The sequence below is a fragment of the Macaca nemestrina genome, chromosome 11, assembly GCF_043159975.1.
Source record: "Macaca nemestrina isolate mMacNem1 chromosome 11, mMacNem.hap1, whole genome shotgun sequence".
Classification (NCBI taxonomy): Eukaryota; Metazoa; Chordata; class Mammalia; order Primates; family Cercopithecidae; genus Macaca; species Macaca nemestrina.
Genome location: NC_092135.1, coordinates 138,174,070 through 138,199,442, shown reverse-complemented (window position 1 = coordinate 138,199,442; position 25,373 = coordinate 138,174,070). Strand labels below are relative to the sequence as shown.

Sequence of the window (25,373 nt, the reverse complement as noted above, 5' to 3'; positions counted from 1 at the left end):
CACACATGCACACACACACCCCACACACATAGCACACACCACATGCATGCACACAGACACACACAAACATAGCACGCACCACACACATGCACACAAACACAGTACACACACATACCCCACCCCCCCACATCCCACACCCATCTGCATAGCACACACCCCACACACGCACACAGACACAGTGCACACACACCCCACACACCCCCCCACCACACAGAACCTACACTCCACCCACAGAGCACACAGCACACACATGCAGCCCTCCACACACACAATACACAGACATGCACACATACAAGTACACACCCCACACCCCACCCACACAGCACACAGCCCACTCACGCAGGCCCACACACACACACACACAATACACAGACATACACCCATGCACATGCCACACCCACACATTCCACACATGCATCCAAGCACACAAACACAAATACACATGCACACACGCATGCACAGACATACACACACCAAACCACACGTGGACATGCACACACACACACACACGCACACACACATTCTTCAGGATAAGACAACACTGGCTAAATGTTGATGCAGTGTTCGGGTGTGGCTGTTGGAGGCTCTGGGTGCTCTGGAAAGAGGAAGATGAGCGCACACCTCCCGCCTTCTGTTGCTCCAAGGCTGTGGGGGCCGTGGGCCCTTCCCTTTCCCGGGTCCCCTTCCTCCCACGCAGTCAGGCCAGGCCACCCCAGCCCATGAAGATCCTTGCTGCTTCAAGGCACTGGGGCCCCGGCTGCCTCTCAGGTGATGTTTCCACTGAGAAGCGCCAGGCCCTCAGGTGCCGTGTCATGGCACGTGGAGGGTGGGTCCTGTCATGGGATTCAGGCACTTGTTACAGCCCACCTGGAGGGCTGGTGCTTCTCTCCCTGAGTCATGGGAGGCTCCCTCTGCCCTGTGTCCCCATCCCTGGCTCCAAGCTTGAGAGAAGGAGGCTCTGCCCTGCCTGCCTCTCTGGCTCTATCAGCTTCTCTCTGTGATGAGCCCAGCCCAGGCGAGTTCCAGACAGCCATGAGTCCCTGGACCATGAGTCCCTCAGCTGACAGGGAGGTTCAGGGCTGCAGCCCATCTGCTCACATTGTGTAATGACCATGACCCTAAGTTCCAGGAGGAAGCATCTCAGAAAAGACCCTCGTGGGCATGGGGAGCTGCCTGCCTTGCCCCCAGGGCTGGGGCCACGTGGGTGGTCAGGAGCCTGGAGCCCCTTCTCCCTGCCAGCCTGTGCTCAAAGCCTTGGCTTTTGGCCAGACCTGGGCACGGAGCCAGAGGCCAGGAGGGTCCACATGCTTCTGTCCTGCACAGGGTTGCCAGATATGGCAAAAAAAAAAAAAAAAAGAAAGAAAGAAAGAAAGAAAGAAAGAAAGAAAGAAAGAAAGAAAGAAAGAAAGAAAGAAAGAGAAAGAAAGAAAGAAAGAGAAAGAAAGAAAGACAGACAGGTAAAATTGGAATTTCAGTTAAACAAGGATACTTACCAGTATAAATATGTCCCTGGCAATATTTGGGACACACTTATACTTTAAAAAGTATTCATTGATTATTTGAAATTTGCATCTAACATGGCATCCCATATTTTTTTCAGGACAACTAGGGTCCCAAAGGACCCCCACAACCCCAGCCCCACTTGACCCCAGGCCAGGTTCCCCTTTGTTTCAGAAGAAGCCCCTCAGGCCCTGAACTGGAGCCTAGTCAGGAATTCTGAGTTGGTTAAAGGAAGGAATTATATCTTTTTTAAAAAGAAGAACCAAATGGGCCTTAAACAATTTAGCTTTCAAATCTGCCATCTTTACAGGACAGTCTTGTGACACGGTGGGGGGCTTTTCTCTGATCATCTCCTGCCCTGCATGGTACCCCAGGAGGCCCAGCCGTGCAGAATCTGGTAAGAACAGCGCCCCTGGAGTGCACATCCGCCATGCCTCCTCCTCATTCCCAGCTTGGGTTCCTGAGAATGAAGCCTTCGGATGTCCATGATCTGCAATCTGAAGTCAGGTCTGGCTGGATTTTCACTACTTTGGTTCTCATTTTTTAAAGCCCTCACACTCACATCTAATTGGATAGTTTTTAGTGACTTTCACCGTAAGTAGGCCTCTCCAAGTCAACTTAGTTTTAATCCAAAAAGCTCTTTCTTTTCATGTTCATTAGAATTCTGGACATTTAGTTATTTTATTAAAATAACAAGGACAATCGGCACCGGTGGGGTTGGGAACTCACGTAGGTGACTGTCAGAGGGCGCCGTTATCCTCACTCCTTGGGTATTTGGGCTCGGTCCTCGGGTTTATGGAGGGGGCAGAAGACAGCAGCTGAGAAGCAAGTGGGCAGTGAGGGTGGGGAGGGCCATGTTCCCTGTGGCTCAGCGAGGACAGCAGGGTGGCCGGCCTGCAGGCACGGTGGACTCTGACACTGACTGGTTGGGTGGACCAGGACTAGGCACTAACATAGGCTCAGAGAGGAGGCAGGCAGGACACAGCCAGGCAGGAGGCCACATCTTTGCTGAGATCGAGGACACCAAGGACACCAGCTGGGGGATGGGGGGGCTGGGTGGGCTGTGAGGAGGAGGCCACGTCCCCCACTGAGACCGAGGATGCCAAGGACACAGGACAGGGTGACGGGGCTGGGATGGGCTGCGAGGAGGCTGTGTCACCTGCTGGGATTGAGGACAATGAGGACACAGGACAGAGGGATGGGGGCTGGGGTGGGCTGCCGAGGAGGCTGTCTGAGGGTCCTGGGCTCTGGGAGCGGTGGACAGGCTCCAGGCAGCGAGCAGAGCCCCAGTGCCGAAGCAGGGGGCACGTTCCTAGGGCCCTGATGGCGGGCTGGCGGGAGAGGACCTGGGAAGCGAGTCACCAGCAGGAGCCTGGGCTCTGAGGCCACATGTGGGAGCAGCGTGGACTTTCCAGAAGCTTCCCTGGCAGCCGAGGGGAGGTTGGTTTGAACATAGTCTGTCTGCTCCAGAACACGGCCCAAGTCTGGTCACCATGATGGCAGTGTCGTGATGGGGCCTTTGAGACGGGTCTGTCCGTGAAGAGGGGCTGGTGCTTCCTGTCGGGAGCGGGTTGACCCTCTCGGGAGCACGGCTGTTATAAAGGCAAGCTCAGCTTCCTCTCGCCGCGGGGCCCCTCTGATTCCCAGCCATGCTGTGGAGCAGCACGAGGCCCTCCCGCGAGGTGGCTGCCCAGGCTTGGACTCTCCAGCCTCCGGAAGCGTGAGCTGAACAAACCCCTGTCCTTTATAAATGCCCAGTCTGTGGCATTCAGTGAAGACCCAGACAAGGGGACAGGGAGGAACACGGAGGAGGCACAGCCGTCCGGAGCCCATGTCCAGGTGAACTGTGTCTTTAGGACTTTAAGTCATGAACAAGAGTCTGTGCTTGGCCTGTTCCTCCAGGAAACAGGTGGGCTGGGCACAGGCCTGGGCAACCCTGGCTCAGTGACACCTGCAATAGCCCAGGCTTGGTGTTCCCAAGCTGGACAGCAGGGGGCACCAGAGACCGCCCGATCTCTGCACTGCCAGCGGCACCCGCAGCCCAGCTCTGCCTGGTTGTCTTAGGACCCACCAGTGTCCCCCAAGACCGTCTTGTGCGTGTGAGCATGTTCTTGCCCCAGGCAGATGAGACTTCCAGAGGCCTCCGATGCATCTTCGATGGGTGGGGACTGTGCGGAGCAGCGGCAGGAGCTGGGGCCGGGGAGCAGGGACCCTGCAGAGTCACCTGGAGAAAATTCAAAACTACGGAGACCTGGACCCATTAAATCAGAATCTCACGTTAGGAGGCTGGAAATCCCAACTATTCAAAAGCTCCCAGGTGGTCCCAATGTGCCGCCAGGGTTAAGAGCCACTGCTTGAGATGGTGGCCCTGGACCTGCCCAGCACCATCTAGAGACGTGTTGGAAATGCAGATTCTCAGCTCCCCGAAGCACTTGAATCAGAACTCTGAGTGGGAGGGGCCAGAAAGAGACCTGCATTTTAACAAGCACTACAGGAATCTGATGTCAGGCCCCCAGGGACTCACCCCCTCAGGCTGAGAACCGCTGCCCGTGCCTCGCTGCCCAAAGTGTGCTGGGGGACCAGTAGTATCCTCAGCTCTTGGGAGCTGGTTAGGGATACAGAGTCCAAGGCCCTCCACCTGTTGAATTAAACCTGCATTTTAACAGGACCCCTGGGGGATTCTTACAGTTTGAGAACCATTGCTCTAGGGGCTGTCACTGAACAAGAACAATACACGCCTTGGTGTGTAAACCCCTACAGAGGCCATTCCGGGTGGGCTGCAAGAGAGCAGGTGAGAAAGGAGTGATGGGTGAGTGGCCAGGGTGACGCCCTCCAGGGTGCAGGGGAGCCGGGGATCTCCGGGTAGAGCCAGGAAAGGCTGTGTCCAGGCCAACGGGGGACAGTGGCCCTGCAGGACCCAGGAAGCGTCTTCTCAAGAGAGCGTTCCTGCAGGACCCGGGAAGCGGGACAGTGCGTGGTGGTGGGGCAGTGGGAGTGGCAAGATGGACCAGGATGGCCCGAGTGATCGGAAGCCCACAGCTATTGGTGGTACTGGGTGGTTTCTTTTTAAGATATTTTTTCCTTACATAAAAATAATAAATTAAGGAACATACATATACCCAGAATGAAGAAAAACCACATATACATGCCCATAGGTCCACCGTCCAACACCATCACTGCTTACTACTTCCAGACTTTTTCCACATATAGTCTTTTATTCAGTCATTATAAAGATACGGTACATGCTATCATATCATCTTTCCTAACGTCGTAGGCATATTTTCACATCATCTTCAGACATGTGGTTATTAACAGAAGGATGATGGGCTCTCTGGCAGCCCCATCACGGTCAGAGGCTGCAGCAGGGCCCGGCTCACCCTCACGTCCTGCCCTCTGCATCTGGCTCCCACCTTCCCTGCTGGACACGGAGGTCCTGGGCCCACCGCCGATGCTGGGCTGTGCATTTTCAGACAGAGCCTCCCAGACTGTTTCCTGGCTCGCCCTCCCAGACCCTCCCTTCCTCGGCGCCGCCCACAGTCGTGGAAGGTCCATTCCTGTAGCAAGCTCACTCCGTGTCTGGCCACACTCCCCGTAACCCGGCTGGACACAGTATTGGTGCTGGGAGAGGGGCCCAGGGATGGGAATGCTCAGGGTGGAATCTGGAATTGGATCTCTGACTTGAGTAGATCGAAGACTTCAGTGGCTCCATTTCCCACGGAACTGCTGCCCACCCAGTGCAAAACAGACCGATAGGGGGCAGGACTCTGGGTGACCAAGCAGCTGATGCCACCGTGGAAATAAGGACCGTGGGCTTGGTTGGTGGCTGGAAAAGTGTGCTGTCGAATCTGGGAAAAGAAAATGATGAGCTCAGAGCTTAAATTCCCAGCTCAGGGGGCAGATAAGGAAGCAGAGAGCTTCTGTGCTGGGCAGGGAAGGGCGACAGGCAGGCCTGGGTGCTCGCCTCAGCACCCAGATTTCAGAGGGGCCACTGCCCCTAAGCCCTATGTGCAAACAATCGGTTATGCTGAGCACCTGCTTCCTCCTGGGGGTCGGAGATCTGCACACGCACCAGGCAGAGGGGGCTGCACGACCAGCCCTGGGCACTGAGGTTCTGAAGGGCTCCCCTCGTGGGGAGATTTCACATGTGTCGACACAGCGTGGTGCTGGGGAACGGCATGAGTCCTCCTAGGGCATCTTCCTAGTGAATCATTGACCTGGGTGCTCTTGGGGGCCCCCAATACAACTGCCCTGTAAGAATCCATTGCCTCCTATAGCCACAGGCTCCAGATTTCTGAAAAGGAAACCCAAAATCAAATCCGTGGGTGGCTGCCTTACAATCTGAATTAAATTAACCTTTGGGTATCTTTGGTTAAATGTATGGCATTGTGCGGGAAAAAATAAGTCCTTAATCATTTGGATGGGGGCATGTGGGCAGACTGTGATGAAGTTGGGGACCCTGAACTCCAGAACCGTGGGACACATGGGTGAGGAGTTTCCCAGAATCCTTGCAGAGCCCCCAGGGTGACCAGGAATGACAGGGGAGACTGCCACACCAAATTCGGCCCTGAATTCAGTGGGGTGGTGGGACCCCAAGGGGCAGTACCAGGAGGAGGCTGTACTTACTGGAGAGACAGGTGAACACAGGAACTGATGTGGTCAGTGGGACTGCTGTGTAGTCAGAATGGCCTGACCCGCAGAGACCCTTGGTGCCAGCTGCTGGTGTCCCAGGGTGGGGACAGCCTCCTGCCCACCTGCAGACTGACACTTCGGATCACAGGGAAGCTCCCGCCTGGAGACAGAAGTCCATCTTGACCCCACACTTCCTGCTGTGACTCTGCTCAATGGACGTCCTGCAGGCAGGTCCTGCTGACCTGGGGCTCCTCCTGCCGGCTGGTTTAAGTGGAAGCAGCGCTGGAATTATTCAGCTCCATCTCACGGGGGAGGAAATCTCAGCCAGCCCCAGTATTGGATGTAGGATCTCTCCTTGTGGAGAGGAAACTGGGTTTGTTTCAAGTACCAATGCTGAATTCAGTCCTAACAATTTCAGAAATGGCCTAGCCAAGATGTTTTTCTCTCAGTTCGATCTTCGGATCAGATTTCCAGAAGCTGACACTCTGATTCTGCCTGCCAGCAGGGCGACAGGAGCCCACATCCTCTGGTGGGGATGAAATATTCAGTTTGACTGTTGAGGCAGGTGACGTGTCCTTCCTCATCTACAGCCCTTCTATAAAGAGGACCCTTGAGCTGGCAGCAGAGCCCATCCAGGCAGCACGGCCGGCTGAGCAGAGACAAGGTAAGCTCTGGAGAGGCCAGGCAGGGTTGGGGGGTGGGTGGGTGAGCAATTTCTTAAGTCGTGCAAATTAAGGCCAATTGAGGCAGGGATTTCACCTCCAAATAGTGGTTTGAAACCACTGAAATGGAAATTGCTAGGAAAACCGTAAGAATTTTTTTTTTTTAAATCCATGCCATTTTCCCCAGGGCTGCCACACTGGGGCTGGTAGAGGAAGCCGGCCCTGACAGATGGGTGGTCTCGCCCTTCCTGGGTTCGTCCTGCTGCAGGTGAGCCTGAGTCGCAGATCAGGAAGCACCGGGAAGATGCAGGCCTGCATGGTGCTGGGGCTGGCCCTCTGCCTCCTGCTGGGGCCTCTCGCAGGTGAGGGGCCGCTCTGGAGGGAGGCAGCCACCAGGACCCCCGACAACCCTCCTGTTCTCTCCCCTTCCATACACATCTCCAGACTGCTGGGAAACCTCAGAGCCCTGCGGCTGGTGTGGGGTGGGCCCAACTGGCACCTGGGTGGTCCTTCTGGGTGACAGCTCTTCTCTTCCTTTGCAGGGGCCATGCCTGTGCAGGAGGAAGGAGGTACCGTTCTCCGATTTCTTTCCTTTCATTTGCATAAGTAACTGGTGTGCAGCGGGGAGAAACTGCTGGGGAGGGCAGTGGCTTCCTATCTCAAGCAGATGCATCAGGGGCCCTGGCTCAGCTCAGGCCTGAGCACGGAAAACATGGCCCTCAAGAGCCAGCTTGGAGCTGTGCAAGCAGAGGGTCTCTGAGCTCCTTCCAGCTGCGACCCTGCCCTCCAGCCACCAGGGAACACACTGGGCAGGGGAACCAGGGCCCCATGACCCCTGACATTCCCACCCTCCTACCTGGGCTCCAGCCCCTAGGCCCTCCCAACTCTGAGCCCTAACTCAGTCCAGTATCTTCAGGGCCACCCTTGCCCAAGCTTTAGGACAGGTTATGTTGGGGGGTAGTGGACGGGGGTGTCTGTGCTCCCTTCAGAAATCCCAGCAGGAGACTGCCGGTGCCCCACACCATCCCCATACAACTCCCTCCTCAAACAGGACAGGCCTCCCCCCTCCGTCTCTTCCCCTTTTTCCTCTGTCTCCCAGACCAGGCATCCCCAAGGACCTAGGTCATCACCCCACTGATGAGAGGGGACAGGCTCAGGCCCCCACTCTGGGAAGGCTGAATCACTGTGGGCACAACTGGGAACCATCCACTTGCCTTGAAGCCTCCGAGGACGGTGTCTCCGGGCAGGACCAAGGCAGGTGTCATGTGTCTTTCAGACCCTTACGCGGAGCTGCCAGCCATGCCCTACTGGCCTTTCTCCACCTCTGACTTCTGGAACTACGTGCAGCACTTCCAGGCCCTGGGGGCCTACCCCCAGATCGAGGACATGGCCCGCACCTTCTTTGCACACTTCCCCCTGGGGAGCACCCTGGGCTTCCATGTTCCCTATCAGGAGGACTGAATGGTGTCCAGCCTGGTGCCCGCCCGCCCCGCCAGGCTGCACCAGGTCAGGCCTCTGCAGGCATGGAGTCCCGGCAAAAACTTGGCCCCTGCGGGGAGTCAGGCCTGGTCTCATGCTCAATAAACTCCGGACTGAAGATGTACAACCAGCATTGTGGGTGGTCTTTCAAGGACGGCTGCGCTCAGGCCCCATTTACTTTATTTCACAAATGAAGCGGGTTTTATTTTGATTCCTGGGGAGCACTTTCATACACTCTTTCATAAATGTGCACCATTTCCATCCACACTGGCATCAACAAGGGACCTTATATCCTGGGCGGACTCAGGACTGGCTTTCTGTGTCTCCCTCTCATCCATTTCCCACAATGATCCCGGGGGTGCTGCAGTTCCCCAGATTACAGGTGAGGAAACTGAGGCAGAGACAAGAGGCCACTGCCTGATTTGTTAAGGTCACACAGCTGGTTAAGGGGGAGCTAGACTCCAGTCCAGGCACCCTCGCTCTGGGCCACTAAGCTGGGCAACAGGCAAACCCACAGTCAGGGCTCGGCTGACTCCACACCACGACACTCCCCTGGGAGGAGGACCCAGGAGGCAGCAGGACATGGAAGTGAGAAACCCCGTCTGTATCTGTCATCAGTCAGGGACAGCAGGGCCTGGGCAGGCTCCGTCTTCCAGGGACGGCTCTAGGTTTTGAGGATGCTGGGAGGAAGGGGGCTTCACCTGGGCACCCTGGGGCACCGGAAGGCTGGGCAGGCAGCATGATGGCATCTCAGGGGTGGGCCTCCAGCAATGGGATGGCCTCTGCACAGGTGGTGAGCTCCCCATCCCTGTAGGGTATACAAACAGACCGTGGAGACCCACGGCTCCAACCCTTAGCTAGGAAAGACCTTGACTTAATGGGCCACTCCTCTTGGTCACTGCCAAGCCCCTGTTCCATCGGACTGACTTTCACTTGGGTCTTTCAGAGTGACGCACTTTGGCATGGCATGAGGCTCACGGGATGCCCACTGCCTGCTTCTCCCTGCATCCCACACTGTCCACTCAGGCCAGGCGGACCCTTTTCAGGCCACACCCTCACCCCTCACATTTCAGCTCAATTCCTGTCCCTGGAACTACCCTCCTCCATGCCGCCCCCCCTTCTCTGCAGCCTAACCCCCAAACCCACCTCCTTTAAGGCCTATTGAGGAAAACTTACTAGAAATTTTCAGAAGTTGTGCTGAACCCTGGAGACAGGTGTGGGGACCACTGCAACGGGATCTTGCAGTGGGGGAGGGAGACCAGGCTCAGCTCCGAACAGCACAGGCAGTGGGGGTTTGCGGCTGAGGAGCAGGTGGGGTTGGGGGTGGAAAATGACTAGGAGGAACACAGTGCGGAAAGGGGACGCTGGCTCCGCAGACCCCACAGGGCTCTCGCTGAAGACAGGCCTGGGCGATCAGACATCCTGGGGATGCTAGGGACCAGGAACCTGATCCAATATCCAGGGTGGAGGGCTCTGGCTAAACCAACTTAGCAGGGCTCTCTGCGAAAACTGAACCTGACAATGCCGTGCACAGATGGGCCTGGGAGGAGGTTAGGAGGCCACCGAAGTCTGGTTAGGCAAAGAACCTTTGGCAAAGTCTCGTTCCAGGACCTCTTGCTTCTCTCCTTCCCTTCCCTGTTCTTCCTCTCTCCCTCCCTTCCTCCAACCTTCTCCCTCCTCTTTCCCCTTTCCTTCTCCTTTCCCTCGCTTTTCTGTCACATTCCTTTCCATCTTAACCACATTTAAGGGCATTAAGCACATTCACGGGACTGTGCAGCCATCACCATCAGCCGTCTACTGACCTTTTTCATCTTTCAAGGCTGGAACTCTGTCCCCACTAAACACAAACTCCCCATTTCCCCTTCCCCAGACCCTAACAACCTCCCTTCTACTTTCTGTCTCTGTGACTTTGACTCCTCTAGGGGCCTCTGCTGAGTGGAATCACGCGGTGTTTGTCTTAGGACTGGCTTGTTTCCCTCGGCAGAGCGTCCTCAACGTTCACGCGCGTGGCAGCAGGTGTCTGCATTCCCTTCCTTTTAAAGGCTGAGTAATGTTCCACAGTGTGCGCGGACCACATTTGCTTATGCACGTATCCATCAATGGGCAGGGTCAGTGGGGGACGCTCCTCTTTTTCATTTATTATAAATAATGCTGCTGTGAACGTGGGGTACAGACGCCCCTTGGAGCCTCTGCTTTCCGTCCTCTGGGCTTGTGCCCGGAAGGGGAGTGCTGGGCCACGTGGGCGTCCGTGTTTGATTTTCTGGGACCTGCCTCCCTGTCTCCCGCCCCGGCTGCCGCGTCTCACTCCCCACCCTTCCACCCGTTTTGCTGTTTTTTGACTCTGGGCGTCCCAGGGGTGCAGCGGCCCCTCGGCGGGGCCCTGGTTTGCTTGCACCTTTTCATCTGCTCACTGGCCGCCAGTGTGTCTTCTCCAGACAAACGTCTGAAGGTCAGGCCCTGGGCTCCTGTGAACCCGGCCGTCCCTGCGGCTGAGTCTGAGGCTCCCTCTTTATTCCGGATCTGGCCCCTTGTCGGAGGCGTGCTCGGCAGGCACTGCTCCCATTGCTGGCGGCCTTTTCTCTCCGTGGCCGCCCGGCCGCCCCTCAGAGGCGTTGCAGACGCCCGCCCTCGCCAGCGCAAAGACAGACGCCGGTGGCCGCGGACGCACGAGCGGCCCCGAGCACCCCGGATGCGAGACCGCTGACCGCGGGCGGGCAGGCGGGCACCACAGAGGCGCGGTCCTCCGGCGTCTAGAGCTGCCATGTGGCGCGCGCCGGAAGCGGCCCTGCGGCCGGAAGTGGGCCTAGAGCGCCGCGGGCCCGAGATGAAGCCGGCGGTGGACGAGATGTTCCCCGAGGGCGCCGGGCCTTACGTGGACCTGGACGAGGTGGCACGGGCCCGGCGGGAGTCTCCGAGCGTGGGGAGCGGGGAAGGGGGAGCGGAAGGGCGGCGTCCTGGTGCGCGGGTCCCGGGGAGGGGAGGCCGGGCGGGTGGGCAATGGCCGCGGCTCCCAGGCTCCCTGCCCCGCGGAGAGCAAATCCCGGCTTCTCCGAGCTTCTGGTGAAAGGCGGCCACCGACGGCGGCGGGAAGTGTGTGCCCTAGCCCGGGGGACCAGGAGGCGCAGCCTGAGGGTTGAGTGCCTGCTGGGTTCCCCCACGGCCCCCGGGAACACACTCGTGGTCAAAGGAGTTGCGTTTGCTGCTGTTCGATGGCGGCAGCACCCAGTGGGGGCCCGCGGTGGGTCTCCGTAGCGCGGGTGGGGACTCACCTCGTGTGGGATTTGAGCTAGTGTTCGGGGATTTGGGGAAAGAAAGTGGGCTTTGCTGTGCCTTGGAAGCGAGGGTAATTTTCCGACTGGGCTTCTTAAACTGAACTAGAATGAGGGAAGACTGGAGCAGCCGTCATTCTTGTCGTAGTGGAAAAGGGGGATGTCTGGCATTTATGTGCTTTGTGTAGTGGCCTCGTTCTTCTTTTTAATTATACAGGATTATACAGTCGTCTTGGGATTTTTTTGGTCTCTGTTGTGTTCACAGAGTGACCTTGTCTGATGTGAGCTGATGTTCTGAGATGGTTTATGGTCAGCAAGAAAGCACCACAGCCTAGCTCGGAGTGGTAGGCCAGCTCCTGCATGTCAGGGCCTCATGTCCTCTTTCTCAAAGCTTAGGGGGTACAGAGGTGGTCAGAGGCAGCCCTTGTGCCTGTGGAGGTAATAACATGGCAGAGAGGCTGATTGCAAACACCAGGTGTCATAGAAAGCCGAAGACACACCAACGGATGGGCCCTCAGGGCTTTGAGGGGGCTCAGCAAAGGTGCAGCTGAGGAGTCGACTCTGTGGCTCAATGCTGGGGGACACATTGGTTTTTGCCAGGTAGGCGGGGATGAAGGCCCGGCAGGAGCAGAGTCCTGGGTTGGGGGGATGCCCACTGGCTCATGTCGTTTAACATGGTTGAGCGTGCAGTGCCAGAGAGAGGGGAGACAGTGGGCAGGGACCAGATCATGAAACCATCTGGAGTCACGGTAAGAGGGTGGCTCTGTGCACCCCACTCCTGAAGCACTTCCACTAAACCCAGGCCTCTCAGTCCTGTTTTACAGTCACAGCCCTAGGCGATGTGGAGCCACTTGAGAGCTTTACAGTAGGGAGTGAGAGGCTCTGACTTGCTCTGTAGGGTAGTGGCATTTAGAGATGAGAGGGTAGAAAAATGGTAGCAGGGAGAACAGGACAGTCGAAGAGGGTGTGAATGAGGCAGATGAAGGTAGGGACAAGCTCAGCTCAGTGTTTAAGTGGTAGAATGTGGGAGGCTTACTGTGGTGTTGGGGACAGGGAGGGAGGCTGAGAAGCCAGGGGAGGAGGCTGAGCATTCTGGCTTTTCTGAGAGTGTCTGTGAAAGGGAACAAGGGCATGCAGCTACGTGGGGATGAGGGCAAGGTTGAGCAAGTGGCCTTGTGAATGCTGGGGCCAGGGCAGCAGCAGGACCTGTGGCCAGCTGTCCAGGGTGTTGCTGTCAGAGGAATCTGCTCCCACTGTCACCAGGTGACTCTAAACAGGATCCAAAATCCTGAGGGCTTCAGATTGCCCAGCTTGGGTTGTGACATTGTTTTTCCACTGCCGTGGAGTTGTGGCAGTGGACGGTCCATGATGGCAGCCAGCACCAGAACCTCAGAGGCAGAGCAGGTCAGTTTCCTCTGGGAAGTGGTTTCATTCCCAGAAGAGAGCGGGAAGGGATCCTGAGCGGAGTTGATGGGCTCAGTTTTGCGTGTTTGTGGCCTCTGTGGCAATGTCCGGGGGGGATTGGAAACCTCTCCTCGAAGGTTACAGAGAAGTAGTGGTGCTTAGAGCAGTGGTAGGTTTCTAATTTTTAACGGCAGAGAGGAATCAAGGAACAGAAGCCCTTGAGAGACCTTAAAAATCATTCCTTTGAATTTCTCCCTCCCCCTCCGCCCATACATATTCCTTTATCTGGAACTAAAATGTTGACTCCAGCTTGAGCCTGTTTCCCCTCACCCATCTTCCTTTTCTGTGGGGGTGGCGGACACTGCAATGTACTTATCACCTGTTCTTTTGGAAAACGCAGCTGACATAATTTTGCCTTTCCATTCCCCAGGCGGGAGGCAGCACCGGGCTCTTGATGGACTTGGCAGCCAATGAAAAGGCCGTTCATGCAGACTTTTTTAATGGTAAGGATGCTTGGAATGGGATGCCAGATTTAATCTGAATATTTCTTCTGTAGGTTAAGGCAGTGAAGCAACTTGGTGACATGAATAATTTGGGTCATAAGGGGGTAGAGCCCCTGCGCTCCTCTCGGAATGCAGTGCAGCCTCTATGGAGCGATGACGTGGGCTGCGGCCCCTGGCAGGCAGCCTTCTTTTTCAGGAGAAAAGTAGCATAAAATTGTGCCCAGCTTGCAGCCCAGTAGTTGAGTTTGAGCTCTGGCATATGTGTTACACGTGCCTGCAGACACCTCAGACTGTAGCTGGGTCTGGCCCCTTGCCCCAGACATGGCCATAGGAACCCTGTCTGGCTCCCTGTCTCTCTCCTCTCCGGGCAGCCGGTTTCCTTTCCTCTCCCAGCCCACCTGTGTTTGCCTGCCTGGGTTCTCGTACCCTCAGCTGCCTTTGCAGAGGGACAGCCACACTCCAGCTCTTGCCCAGCTCTGAAATCAGGACGCAGGATGCGTTTCCCTCTTGATTTAAGGGCTTCAGTGCTAGTTACCAAAAACATGGATAAACCAAATAAAACACTGGTAAACCAAATAAACAATGAAAAGCAAACTTTCTGTAAGATCTTCTGACCTGCTAGAGGGGATATTTCTCTCATTCTCTTCTGATTTCTTCAGGCCTTGTTCCTCTAGTTCATATTAACATTTACTAAGCGTTCAAATAATAAACAAGATAGGTTTCTCACCCCAGAGAGTGAGGTGGCATTTTCCATCCTGTTTTAACCCATGGTGCTGGCCTCTACAGAAAGCTCTTGTTACCAGTTAACAGCTAGGATGTGACCTTACCACATCGGTTTCTAACTTACCGGAGATCCCCTGCCATCCTGAGTCCCTGCTGCTTTATCAGGCTGACTGTCAGCCAGCCATTGCCTGAGGGGAGCAGCCAAGCTGCTGAGTTGGGGTGCAGGCTTTCCCAGGGTGCCTGGCCATGCCCCTGAGGCAGCATTCTTGCTGCTACCAACTGGAGTCAGAACTGGGGCAGGTGACATTTGAGACGAGTCTGGAGGACTGAATAGCATTTCTTTCAATTCTTTATGCCAGAGTGAGATGGGAGAAGGGTGTTGCCTTCAGAGGGAACAAATTGTGCAAAACTGCGGAGTGCTCTCCAGAGCTGCTCTGCAAAAACACCAGCTCACCAGGGCGACTTTGAAGCTTCTTCACGTGGGCAGGATTGGGCAGTGGCTAATGCTGGCACCATGCACTTGCATTTTGATGATCTCCTTCAAAGTCCCATTTATCCTCTGCCAGCCCATTGGTGAGAGGCGACTGCTGTGTTCTAGTGTTTGAGTTCACATGGCTTCCAGAGTCAGTCCCTGAATCCTGACAGGAAAGCATCTCTGAGAGGGACCCAGGCCTGACCCGTCAGGTGAGTGCCCAGCAGCCTGAGCATTGTGGGCGTGTGTCTACCTTTGAGCCACAGCTGGTCAGGGAGGGAACACGGGAGAGCTCTGTGTCCCCTGCCTGCCCACCCACTGAGTTCACAAAGCACTCACTGTCCCGTCAGGTTGTGACAACCCCATGTGTTCAAGGAGCCATTTACTTTGAGAGACCTGTAGGCTGTGGATGGGGCTTCTGCTGAGTCCTTTTTACTCATCAAACAGATGGGTTTTGCTGGGCAGTTATCCCCTGGGCACCGGGGTTCTAGCCATGAACGAGACTCCCTTCCCTCGCCGTGTCTTACAAAATTGTGGGTTCAGACAAGTCAGCAGGCAGGGGCTGGACTGTGACGAAAGCCCTGGCAAAGCGTGGACGGTATTATTTCCGGGAGCACAGCAGAGGGAGGTTTCTCCAGAGCGGGCAGCAGAGCAGAGGTTGGAAGGTGTGGAGTCAGCTGGGCCTGGGACTGCGCAAAAGTGCTCTGAGTGGCAGAATCACAAACAGCAGTTGGGAGGCAGTGAGGATGTGGGGGTGCGTCAGTGTGGCTGGGGAGAGCTGGGACCCTCTGAGTAGCCAGAGATGCCTCAGGGACGCCACCCTCCCTAGGAAGGCTGGATGCCGTGGTGCCAGCAGGCACCCTCCAGCAGTGGAACCTCCTCTTTCTAGTTCATAATTCATCCTGCACATTTTCAGTGCACAGTACGTGTGGGTGGGCTCTTAGTTTTACTTTCTTCTCCTGTTGTGAAAGTAATGATTGCCTGTAGAAGGGAATGTAGAAAACTAAACAGAAGGACAAAATCTTTTCTGGGGGGCCTGATTTCGATCACCCAAAGCAGTGCACTAGGCGTTTGCTGTGTTTTTTCCAGCGGGCACGGGCCTTAACGGGTGTTTCTCAGGCTTGAGTGTCATTCACACTGCCTTACTGGCGGCTTCACCTTTCTGCAGCTCAGTCCGGCTTTCTCATTCTCACAGCGGCAGCCGGCCTGTTTCCCTCTGCTCTCAAGGACCCAGCACGGGCCTCCCAGCTTCGTCTCTGCCTGGCCCTGGCAGCGAGGGCGGCATCTTGGGCACCGTGCACTCATGGGTGCAGACATGGCACTGACGTGTCCTGAGTGCTGAGTTATGGCTGTGCAGTGGTGTCCGTGGGACCCAGAACAGCCCTGCAAGCATTTTCTTAGGATTGTCTTTTAAATGAAAGCAAGAAAGCACTCTGGCCAGCACTCTCCCCTTGGACTGTGTGTTTGAGTCCGGGTTGGCTGAGACTGAAAGTCTGTTACGGGAAAAGTCTTTTATTTCATTAGATCATTGACGATCATGTCTGTATTTTGGACGACCATATAATTCATTTTGAAGTGATTTCTTCAGCTCTTACCCTTGTATGTGTAAATACGTGGTTTTGCTTATTTCTCTAGATTTTGAAGATCTTTTCGATGATGATGACATCCAGTGAGATGACCTCTGGCTGCAGGCGGGGCCAGGCCCTTGGTACAGAGTCGCAGTGTGAGCCTGCGCAGGACAGTTTCAGGTGGTTTTAAAGAACACGTGGAAATCCCTTGAATTTAGGACCTGGTTAACCAAGAAAGATAAAAATGTTCTTCACCACCTAGATGAGGCTGTTCGTCTCTGAACATGACCACGTTGTGTCCTCACTCCAATTAAAAGAAAGCAACGTCACGTGCAGAGTGATCTCTTCTTGCACTTTTGAGTGAGTGTTGCAGTCCCTAAAAGTCTGTGTGTGTGTCACGCATGTGTCAGCTGAGAGAACCATGTTTGTCTGCTAGCAAATACCGGGTGTTACGGTGCTGTATGTGCTAGACCAGGAGGCAGTGCGGACCGAGCACAGCTGGGCCTGCTGACGGCACTGGGAGGACCTTGCCCCGGGGCCGCCCCTCCGCTGCGTGGGCAGGTTCGCACCATGTGTGTCTGTCAGCACAGCGGGCCCTATGCTGTCCTCCGGCCGCCACGTCAGGGCCGCTGCCCCACAAACTCGAGGCTTAAGGATGACGGGAGGCGCCTTCTACGCGAGGAATGCACGTTGGTCCGTTTCGAAGGAGAGTGTAGCACCCGTGTGGGGGAGGGGTTTTGTTTCCTGTAGGCCCAGCTCGGTGATTGATAATGGTTGTAGAACAGTGAAGTTGCTGTTTCATATCCATCTCGCAGTGAAGAGTGTTCCTCAGACCAGGGGATGCCCAGTCCCAGGACTTCAGCAGTTCCCCTTTTCAGTTAAAGCCCCTCAGTGGACGAGGGACCTGCTGCCCCCGCTACTGAGAACCCGCTGAAGGGTGTCGCCTTGTCATGTTTACGGAAGAGGCATTTGTACTGGAGGCCAGGTGAGATTTTAAGCAGAACTGAATGTCAGCCCTGCCTCATTTTCTTGTGAGTGGTGAGTAGATTTCCACCCTGTCATCCTGATGGAGCTCCTATCCTTTGTTGGGGCTCAGCAGCTGGGGACCGCCCGGGACAAGTTAGCAGTCCTCCGTGGTTCCCGTGCTGCAGCGAGGGCAGCCAGAGCACAGGGCGCGTGGGAAGGCAGGAGAGTGGACTGCGGTGTCAGAACACCCTCAGTTGGAAGCTCTGCACTGGGCTGCACGTTGAGACTGCCGCTTTGTGTCTGAGATCCACGTGGCTTATCTGCAGGCCGGGAGCAGGGTTTCCAGCAGCCAGGCTGCATACCATCTGCACTTTGAGAGGGCGGAGTTTCTCAGTGCTGTGTTCTTGTGGTTCATTCATGAGAGTCGTGTTCACAGTTTCCTAAGTGGATTCCTCAAAGCAGGCATAGAAGGCTCTGTGGGGAACAACTAGGTGTTTTGGTGAATTCTGTCGTATCAGGTGGTTACCCTGCAGATCCCCTTAGTTGAGGTTTATCACAGTCCCACAGGGCCTACAATACACAGTGATAAGGGCTGTGGCTACAGCTCAGGCTGGCCAGTGGCAAACACCACTGCCAACGAGTTGTAGGCTCCTGCTGAATCAGTTCCTTTCTTTGGAGGGCTGGGCACAGTGGTTCACTCTGGTAATTTGGGAGCCTCTTTGGGAGGGTGTGGTGGGAGGATCACTTGAGGCCAAGAGTTTGAGACCAGCGTGGGCAATAGAATAAGACCCCCCTTTCTATAAAAAAATAAAAAAATTAGCTGAGCGTGGTGGCACGTGCCCATAGTCCTAGCTATTCGGGAGGCTGGGGCAAGAGGATCACTTCAGCGAGCTGTGATCGCACCACTGCACTCCAGCCTGGGCCAGGGAAACCCTGTCTCTAAACAAAACTAAAAATGTTTATTTGGGCCTCTGTTTCCTCATTGGTGAATGGGGATATCAGCCTCTGGCCTTCAGCAGGAAGGAACGATCCCAGATGAAGAAGACAGCTGCTGCACAGGAACTCGGGCAGAGTGGAGATTGGCACACCCCTTCTAGACCAAGGCCTGTGAGCCCCAGGCGCTCCTGTGTGGGCCGTAGAATTTCAGGCTCGTCTGGTCCAAGCCGCTTTGTGAACACCAGTCTGCACGTGTGTGCATGTCAGTGTCTTCTGCTCGTGTTTGGACCTGTGTGGGCTCTAGGAGGCCTCCCTTTGTCTTCACAGAATCCTTGCAGCTTCCTCAGTACCATGAGGCCACAAGCATTGCCACGTGTTTTTCTTCCTCATCTCCCCGTGACTCGGCTGTCACTGTGAGGCTGTCAGGAAGGGTGATCACCCGAGTGATCGGACTGCAGCTGACTGGCCCAGCCACGCCCACTCCCGTGCAAAACTCCAGCCATTGTCAGTGACGTGTCGTCACCTACACTGACAAAGACGTGTATTTTCTGTTTTTACACCTGATCGCCTTAATCACAGAGACCTCTATACTGATCTCTGCCGCGCTGAGAAAGCTGCTGGGGGACCATAGGCTCAACTGCCAGCCAGATATCGCACTTCAGCAAGGCAGCACGGCTCTGCGGGGAATGCCTGCCTGCTCCTTGGAGCAGAATCAGCCGAGGGTGAGGGCGTCTTCTGGGGTCTTGGAGAAGACTGTTCCATGAGAAAAGAAGGAAGCACTGTCCATTAAAATCCATACAAGAGAGGAATTTGTTGGAAGGCTCACAGAAGGACAGCTGGCCCCAGGGCTCAGAGATCCCTGGACTCAACCACTTCCTGTTTCTGCCTGCCCACTGGCTTCATGGGCCTAGAAAATCTTTCTCCACAGCAGTTTCTTTCTCCACCGTGGTTCCAGCAGTTTCCTTATTACGTCTCCGGTAACACGCCTCCTGGGGTGGCGAAGGGGACTGTGTCCCAAGGGAAAGGTTTGAGGAAGGGCCGTGATTGGCCCACCTTCCGGAAGCCATGTACTTTGCTGCATCCAGCCCTGGATCAGCATCCGGGCTCTCAGTACGTCTTTGAGGTGTTGGCCACACAGTGCAGGTTTTGTGTGAATAATCGTTACCTCCAATTAGTCCCAAAATACTACCCTCAAGTATGTCTTGAATGGTTTTTAATGGTTCCTGGGTGATGTTTGAGGAGGTGTGAGTGGCCTGCCATCAGAGGTGGCTGTCACTTGGGGGCAGTGAATCCAGGGAGGGTTGGTCAGCTGACTGGGCGACTGTGCTCAAGGGATGCCTGGTCCCTTTGTCAAGGTGCTCAGCAGACGTTTGTTACATGTAAACAAGCAACAACAGAGGGACTTCGAAATGACCGAATCCTGGGCTCCTTTGGAGAGGAGAGAAAGCCGCCCAGGGAGCGCTGAGCCTGCGTGGCTCATAGGTGGTGCCTCCCTGTGGAAGAGGCGTGGGGTCTCTCAGTTCTCTCCTGTATGGATGCTGGTCCCACTCATGAAGGCTCCACCACCATGACCTAATCACCCTCCAGAGGTCCCACCTCCTAACACCATCACCTGTGGGTGGGGAGTGAGGATTCAACGTGAATTTGGGGGAGTACAAATTTCTGGACAGTAGCACCTCAGAATTGGAGGGTGAGCAGACGTGGCCCGATGTGGGCAGTGCCACATCACCAAGAGGCAGGCGCCTGAACACATCTGGGATGCACTGCCTGGTCAGCAAAGTGTGTGAGAGACTGCTTAACAGGGGCCCTGGGGAGCGACCTAAGCCCAACTGCCTCTGGGTGGTCTGGAATTTCCCTGTGCCTGAGCTTGTGAAGTGGGGTCACAATGACACTGGGTGGGGGTCGGCGAGCTCCTATGGGAAATGCTCTGAAATGCTCCGGCAGCACCCTGCATGGTAGCCCAAGCGCTGCCTGAGTATTCGCTGTTAATTATTATTAGCAAGTCTGTACGTCACAGGAACCCTGTGTCCTTGTACTTGGCCTTCCCCTGTCTGTCCTAAGTTCCTATACCTTGTAGAAATGCTTGTCTTCTCATTGGGCAGAGTGACTTGTCCCAGGTGACTCGGAATTCCAGAGGCAAACGTACCAGACCTCATTCTAGTGTCACGAGCTTCCTTCTGTTCCTCCAGAGATGGTGAACTAAACGGGAGACAAGGAGCAGCTTTGGACAGAGTGTTTGAGAGCACAGGCCGTGAGCAAGGGGCAGAAGCGCTTATGTTTACCAGATGCATAGAACTTTCCCTACGTGGCATAAACAAAGCAGCAAGTTAGGGAAAAATGGACACAGGACACTTAAGAAACACAGTTTACAGAAGCACCAATCCAAGTGGCTGGGAAGTTAGCTAGAGGTGCTCAGACCCACAAGAAGCAGGCGGGAGGTCAACTAAGACAGCACAATATCCGTTTCCACTCACTGGAGTGATAGACGTTTTGAGTGATGAATAACCATCCATTGCTGGTGGAGAAGGGAAGAAGACAACACAGCCATGTGTAGATGTCAGGTAGGATGCAGAGAGGTGTGTCTGACATCTATTTACATAAACATCAGATAACCATTGTGTTCGTGTGTGTGCAGAGATACATGCTTTTTAGATGAGTGTAAATGTGGCGTATGCCCCTATCTATATGCACCCAGCATCGGAGCACCTACCTAGAGTCCTGTGTCGCTTAGCGACGGTGGTCCCTTCTGAGAAATGCCTCATTCAGTGATCCCGTCATTGTTCCAACATCACGGAGTGACTGACACAAACCTAGATGGTTTAGCCTGCCACACACGTAGGCTAAACGTGGTGGTGGAGCCTGTCCTAAACAGGTGGTGGAGCCTGTTGTTCTAGTACACACCGCACAGCTCGTGACTGTGCTAAATCCTGTAGACAACAGGAACACAACGCTGACCATTTGTGTGTTGTGAGACAAAGTGTCAAACCTAAGGAGCCCTCTTTGCTCGTTTCTGCTTGCCAGCACTGCTTCCCAGAGCCCCTGCGCGCAGTGCTCCAAAGATGCTTTGAAGGCAAAACAGGGCAGAGCACACGCCACCCCCACATCTCCCGCCTGAGTCACTACGTTCCTTGTCTTTCCTGCACGAGATAACGCCTGTGAGTTAGTGATTGTGCCTGTGTAATCTACGACCTGATGTCCTCCTGCACAAACCTTGATGTGATTCTGCTCTCAGGTAACTTCTGAGCGGGTTCGACCTGACTGTCCTGAACCCCACCACCTGCATCTCCGCAGGGCGCTGGCACCCTGTGTGGGGCGGTCGAACAGGACCTGGCGAAGGGGCCGCTCCCAGGCTAGAGGACTCAGTCTGGAGTCCTCAGAAAGACTTCCGAATAACACTAGTTTAAATGCCTTCAAAGCTTGACTTCTTTTCTTCCATCAACAGTATCTAAACATATCTAAGCATAGAAAAGGAATGGTTAAAATGTGCTGTTATAATCTGATGAAGCCACTGGTGCATATGCCGTCTATTTTTGCCCAAAGTGGCATTACGGGGGGCATGACTGTGAAGCAAACATGGACAGATCCAGGGGGAGAAATAGCAACACCACAATATGGGAGACTCCAGAACCCCACTACAGCCACAGGCAGACCATCCGGACAGAAAGTCAGTGAGGAAACAGCCGACTTACACACCGCTACAGACCCAGCGGACCTGACAAACATTCTCCCCCCGACCTGTGTGCTCTGCCACCAGCTCGTTTAGGCAATATGGTAACGGCGATGAAACTGAAGATACACAAGGAAGTGGGGTTTGCAGCATGTTTTCCATACGACAAAAAACATGGAAACAAAATGAACGCTCATTCATGAAAGAGGAAATTACGGTGCATCCTTACCACGGGGTCCTGTACCCACCGGGCAGAGTGTCCCTTCCACAGGGTCCCATACCCACTGGGCACAGCATCCCTGCCATGGGGTCCCGCACCCACTGGGCAAAGCGTCCTTGCCATGGGGTCCTGCAGCCACCGGGCAGAGCGTCCCTACCACGGGGTCCTACACCCACCGGGCAGAGCGTCCCCACCATGGGGTCCCACACCCTCTGGCGGAGTGTCTCTACCGTGGAGTCCTGCACCCACTGGGCAGAGGGGCTGGAGTTTCAACCACTGATGTAGAGGGGATTCCACAAGGCCATGTGGCTGGGAAATGTGGGATACAGAGACGTAGGTGTTAGGTATTCATACCTATTTACATACACCTAAAATCGACATTTTGTGTGTGTGCATAGACACTTTTTAGATGACTGTAAATGTGGCGTGTGCATCAGTCTGTATGAAACGCCACACACTTGTACTGTGCGGCTCACCTAGGCCCACAGACCCTGATCACACCCCGTGCATATGATCATACAGGTATGTATGTGTATGTGAATGTTTCATGAAAGACTGTGCCTACAGCCCTGTGGGGAAGGCCGAACACTAAGGCTGCTGTGAGGACCCATTGTAAAGCACGAGGGCAGGGCAGGTGCTCGGGGTGGGTGCAGGCCCCGGCCCCACTCTGGAGGGGTCTGGGGGAGTGTGGATGGAGAACCCTGGGAGACCACACATCCTTGTGCATCCTGCACAGTCCCGATGGAGGGGAGGGGCCGTCTGGGGTGGGCAAGGGACCCGAGCATCAGTGAGGGCCTGGGTGGAGGCTGCCGCTTAGATGGCTTTTCTCCCCAGACCTGGGGACTGCCCCCAGTGGGGATCCCTCTCCATTTCCTTAGGCTCCCTGTTTGCAGCTGAAGCAGAGAAGGAAAGCCTGGCCTTCAAGACCCAGGGCTGTTCATCAGCACAGGCCTGAAAAGAGGGGCCGACTGCAGGGTCAGTCCTCTGAGCTGGAGGAAGCCTTGCTGGTGTCAGGGCCCCAGTGGGGCCTGCAGAGGGGCAGTTTGCCTAGAGAATGAGTGCGGCTGCTGGCCTGGAAACAGGCCGGTCTCGGCTGGAATCTGCCCCGGACATCAGTGCTTTCTGCTCAGCTGAGCATTGCATAAGAATTGCATACGTCATGGCAATATAGATATGAATGTATACAATTTGGAGGTCTCTGGTGGATCTGCAGATTGAGGCTTCCTGCAGGGCAGGAGGCCTGGATGATTTGTTCCAGTCAGCAGTCCTTGGGTGGTGTGGTGGTTGTGTTTTGTTTTTTATTTTTTTCCCCTTTGGCCATTTTAACTTTATCCTGTCACTTGGCAGGCTCACCTCTGTGTCCCCAACTGTGCTCAGTACAGCTAAGGAAATGTTGAAGGCAGTGCTGACCCTCTTGCTGAGGCAGGAAAACCACCAACCCTGCCATGAAAATAACATTTGGAACGGTTAGTTCTGTTTTTTATTTATTTAGTATCCTGCCAGTGATCATAACAATCTCAAAAGATGCCATTCATTGCAAGCCAGCGTTGAGCCCAGCATTCAGATTCTATCATTTCAGCCTCAGAAAGTTCCCAAGACGTGCCTGGTGCGCTGGCTTTGCCGATAAACAAACTGAAGCTCCCTGCAGCGCAGTGACCCCTGCAGCCTGGCCTGGCTATGTGAGGAAGGACAGGGTGAGGCTGAGAGCAGCAGTGCAGCGCGGGCCCTGTGCAGGAAGCACAAGCTCAGCTCCCAGCTCTGCCCTCTCGAGGTGTGACCTGGAGCAAGTTATCACACTTTTTTTTTGCCTGGGTTTTCCATTTGCATAAATGAGAATTATGACAATACCTACCTCAAAACATTAAAAATGCCTGCTCGGCCAAAAATGCAGCAGTGAAGGAACAGACTGTGATGGGATCTGCACAGTACAGGAATCTGACGGAGGACTCACTTTGTCCAGAACATGTTGTCTATAACAGGAATTCCCATACGTCAACAATAAAAACATGCAGAGACTAATGAAAAGGTGGGCAAAATGTATTTGATTGATAACTCGTTTAGAAATGAATGTATGCAAATGATCAGTAAGCACCTTAAAAGGATGGCAATACCCTCACTTATCAGAGAAATGCAAATCAAAACTGCAGTGAGGCATCGCTTCACATTTCTGTCCGCAGCGAAAGTCTAAGATGAAGATGACAGCACTGAATGTCATCAGGGATGTGGAGTCTCTCCTGGAACGGTGGCTGTGGGTGGGGATGTAAAAGGATCTGACCACACCAGGGAAAAGTTTGGCAGTTTCCTAAGTGAAACCCGTATCTACCCTGTGGAACACCCCTCCCCAGTGAAACCCGTATCTATCCTGTGGAACACCCCTCCCCAGTGAAACCTGTATCTATCCTGTGGAACACCCCTCCCCAGTGAAACCCGTATCTACCCTGTGGAACACCCCTCCCCAGTGAAACCCGTGTCTATCCTGTGGAACACCCCTCCCCAGTGAAACCTGTATCTATCCTGTGGAACACCCCTCCCCAGTGAAACCCGTATCTACCCTGTGGAACACCCTTCCCCAGTGAAACCCATATCTATCCTGTGGAACACCCCTCCCCAGTGAATCCCGTGTCTATCCTGTGGAACACCCCTCCCCAGTGAAACCCGTATCTATCCTGTGGAACACCCTTCCCCAGTGAAACCCATACCTATCCTGTGGAACACCCCTCCCCAGTGAAACCCGTATCTACCCTGTGGAACACCCCTCCCCAGTGAAACCTGTATCTATCCTGTGGAACACCCCTCCCCAGTGAAACCCGTGTCTATCCTGTGGAACACCCCTCCCCAGTGAAACCCGTATCTACCCTGTGGAACACCCTTCCCCAGTGAAACCCGTATCTATCCTGTGGAACACCCCTCCCCAGTGAAACCCGTATCTATCTTGTGGAACACCCCTCCCCAGTGAAACCCATATCTATCCTGTGGAACACCTCTCCCCAGCTTCCACTTTTAGGTACCTGCCTAAGAAAAATGGATGCATATGTGCATGTGCGTGCGCACACACACACACACACACACACACACAAACACAGATGTGTCTGATAATGCCCAGCAGCCTTATTCATTATAGCTCCACACTGGACACCAAAACAGAATATTAGAGTCCAGAAATAAACTCACGCACTCTTGGTCAGATGAATTGTGACAAAGGGGCTAAGGAAATTCATTCGGAAGAACTAGATATCCATGTGGAAATATAAAATGATCCCCAGTGCTTACCTTACACTGTACATACATGTTAATTTGAAATGGATCATAGATGTAAAGCTACGTAACTTCTAGAAAAAAAATCGTAGGAGCAAATCTTCAGAGCCTTGCAGAAAG

At 54.6% G+C, this 25,373-nt stretch overlaps 2 protein-coding genes across 7 annotated transcripts; both read left to right on the top strand.

Moving 5' to 3' along the window:
• The first annotated feature begins 6,153 nt into the window (after positions 1-6,153).
• Positions 6,154-9,011, top strand: LOC105473794 (otospiralin). 5 transcript variants are annotated; one of them, XM_071073716.1, is made up of 4 exons: positions 6,154-6,793; positions 7,060-7,153; positions 7,334-7,360; positions 8,068-9,011. In XM_071073716.1, the coding sequence occupies exons 2-4, from the start codon at positions 7,096-7,098 to the stop codon at positions 8,250-8,252; spliced, it is 270 nt and encodes an 89-aa protein (XP_070929817.1). In that variant the 5' UTR covers positions 6,154-6,793; positions 7,060-7,095; the 3' UTR covers positions 8,253-9,011. The 5 variants fall into 5 exon arrangements, 2 of the variants coding, with proteins under 2 accessions (XP_070929817.1, XP_070929816.1); XM_071073715.1 differs by having other exon boundaries at positions 6,156-6,793; positions 6,979-7,153; XR_011610209.1 differs by having other exon boundaries at positions 6,675-6,793; positions 6,979-7,153; positions 8,013-8,208.
• A 1,993-nt stretch (positions 9,012-11,004) lies between these two features.
• LOC105473796 (COP9 signalosome subunit 9) lies at positions 11,005-16,538 on the top strand. 2 transcript variants are annotated; one of them, XM_011727839.3, is made up of 3 exons: positions 11,005-11,157; positions 13,374-13,446; positions 16,277-16,538. In XM_011727839.3, exons 1-3 carry the CDS (start codon positions 11,032-11,034, stop codon positions 16,312-16,314), a joined length of 237 nt encoding a protein of 78 aa, XP_011726141.1. In that variant the 5' UTR covers positions 11,005-11,031; the 3' UTR covers positions 16,315-16,538. The 2 variants fall into 2 exon arrangements, with proteins under 2 accessions (XP_011726141.1, XP_070929818.1); XM_071073717.1 differs by lacking the exon at positions 11,005-11,157 and adding an exon at positions 11,224-11,508.
• The last annotated feature ends 8,835 nt before the right edge of the window (positions 16,539-25,373 follow it).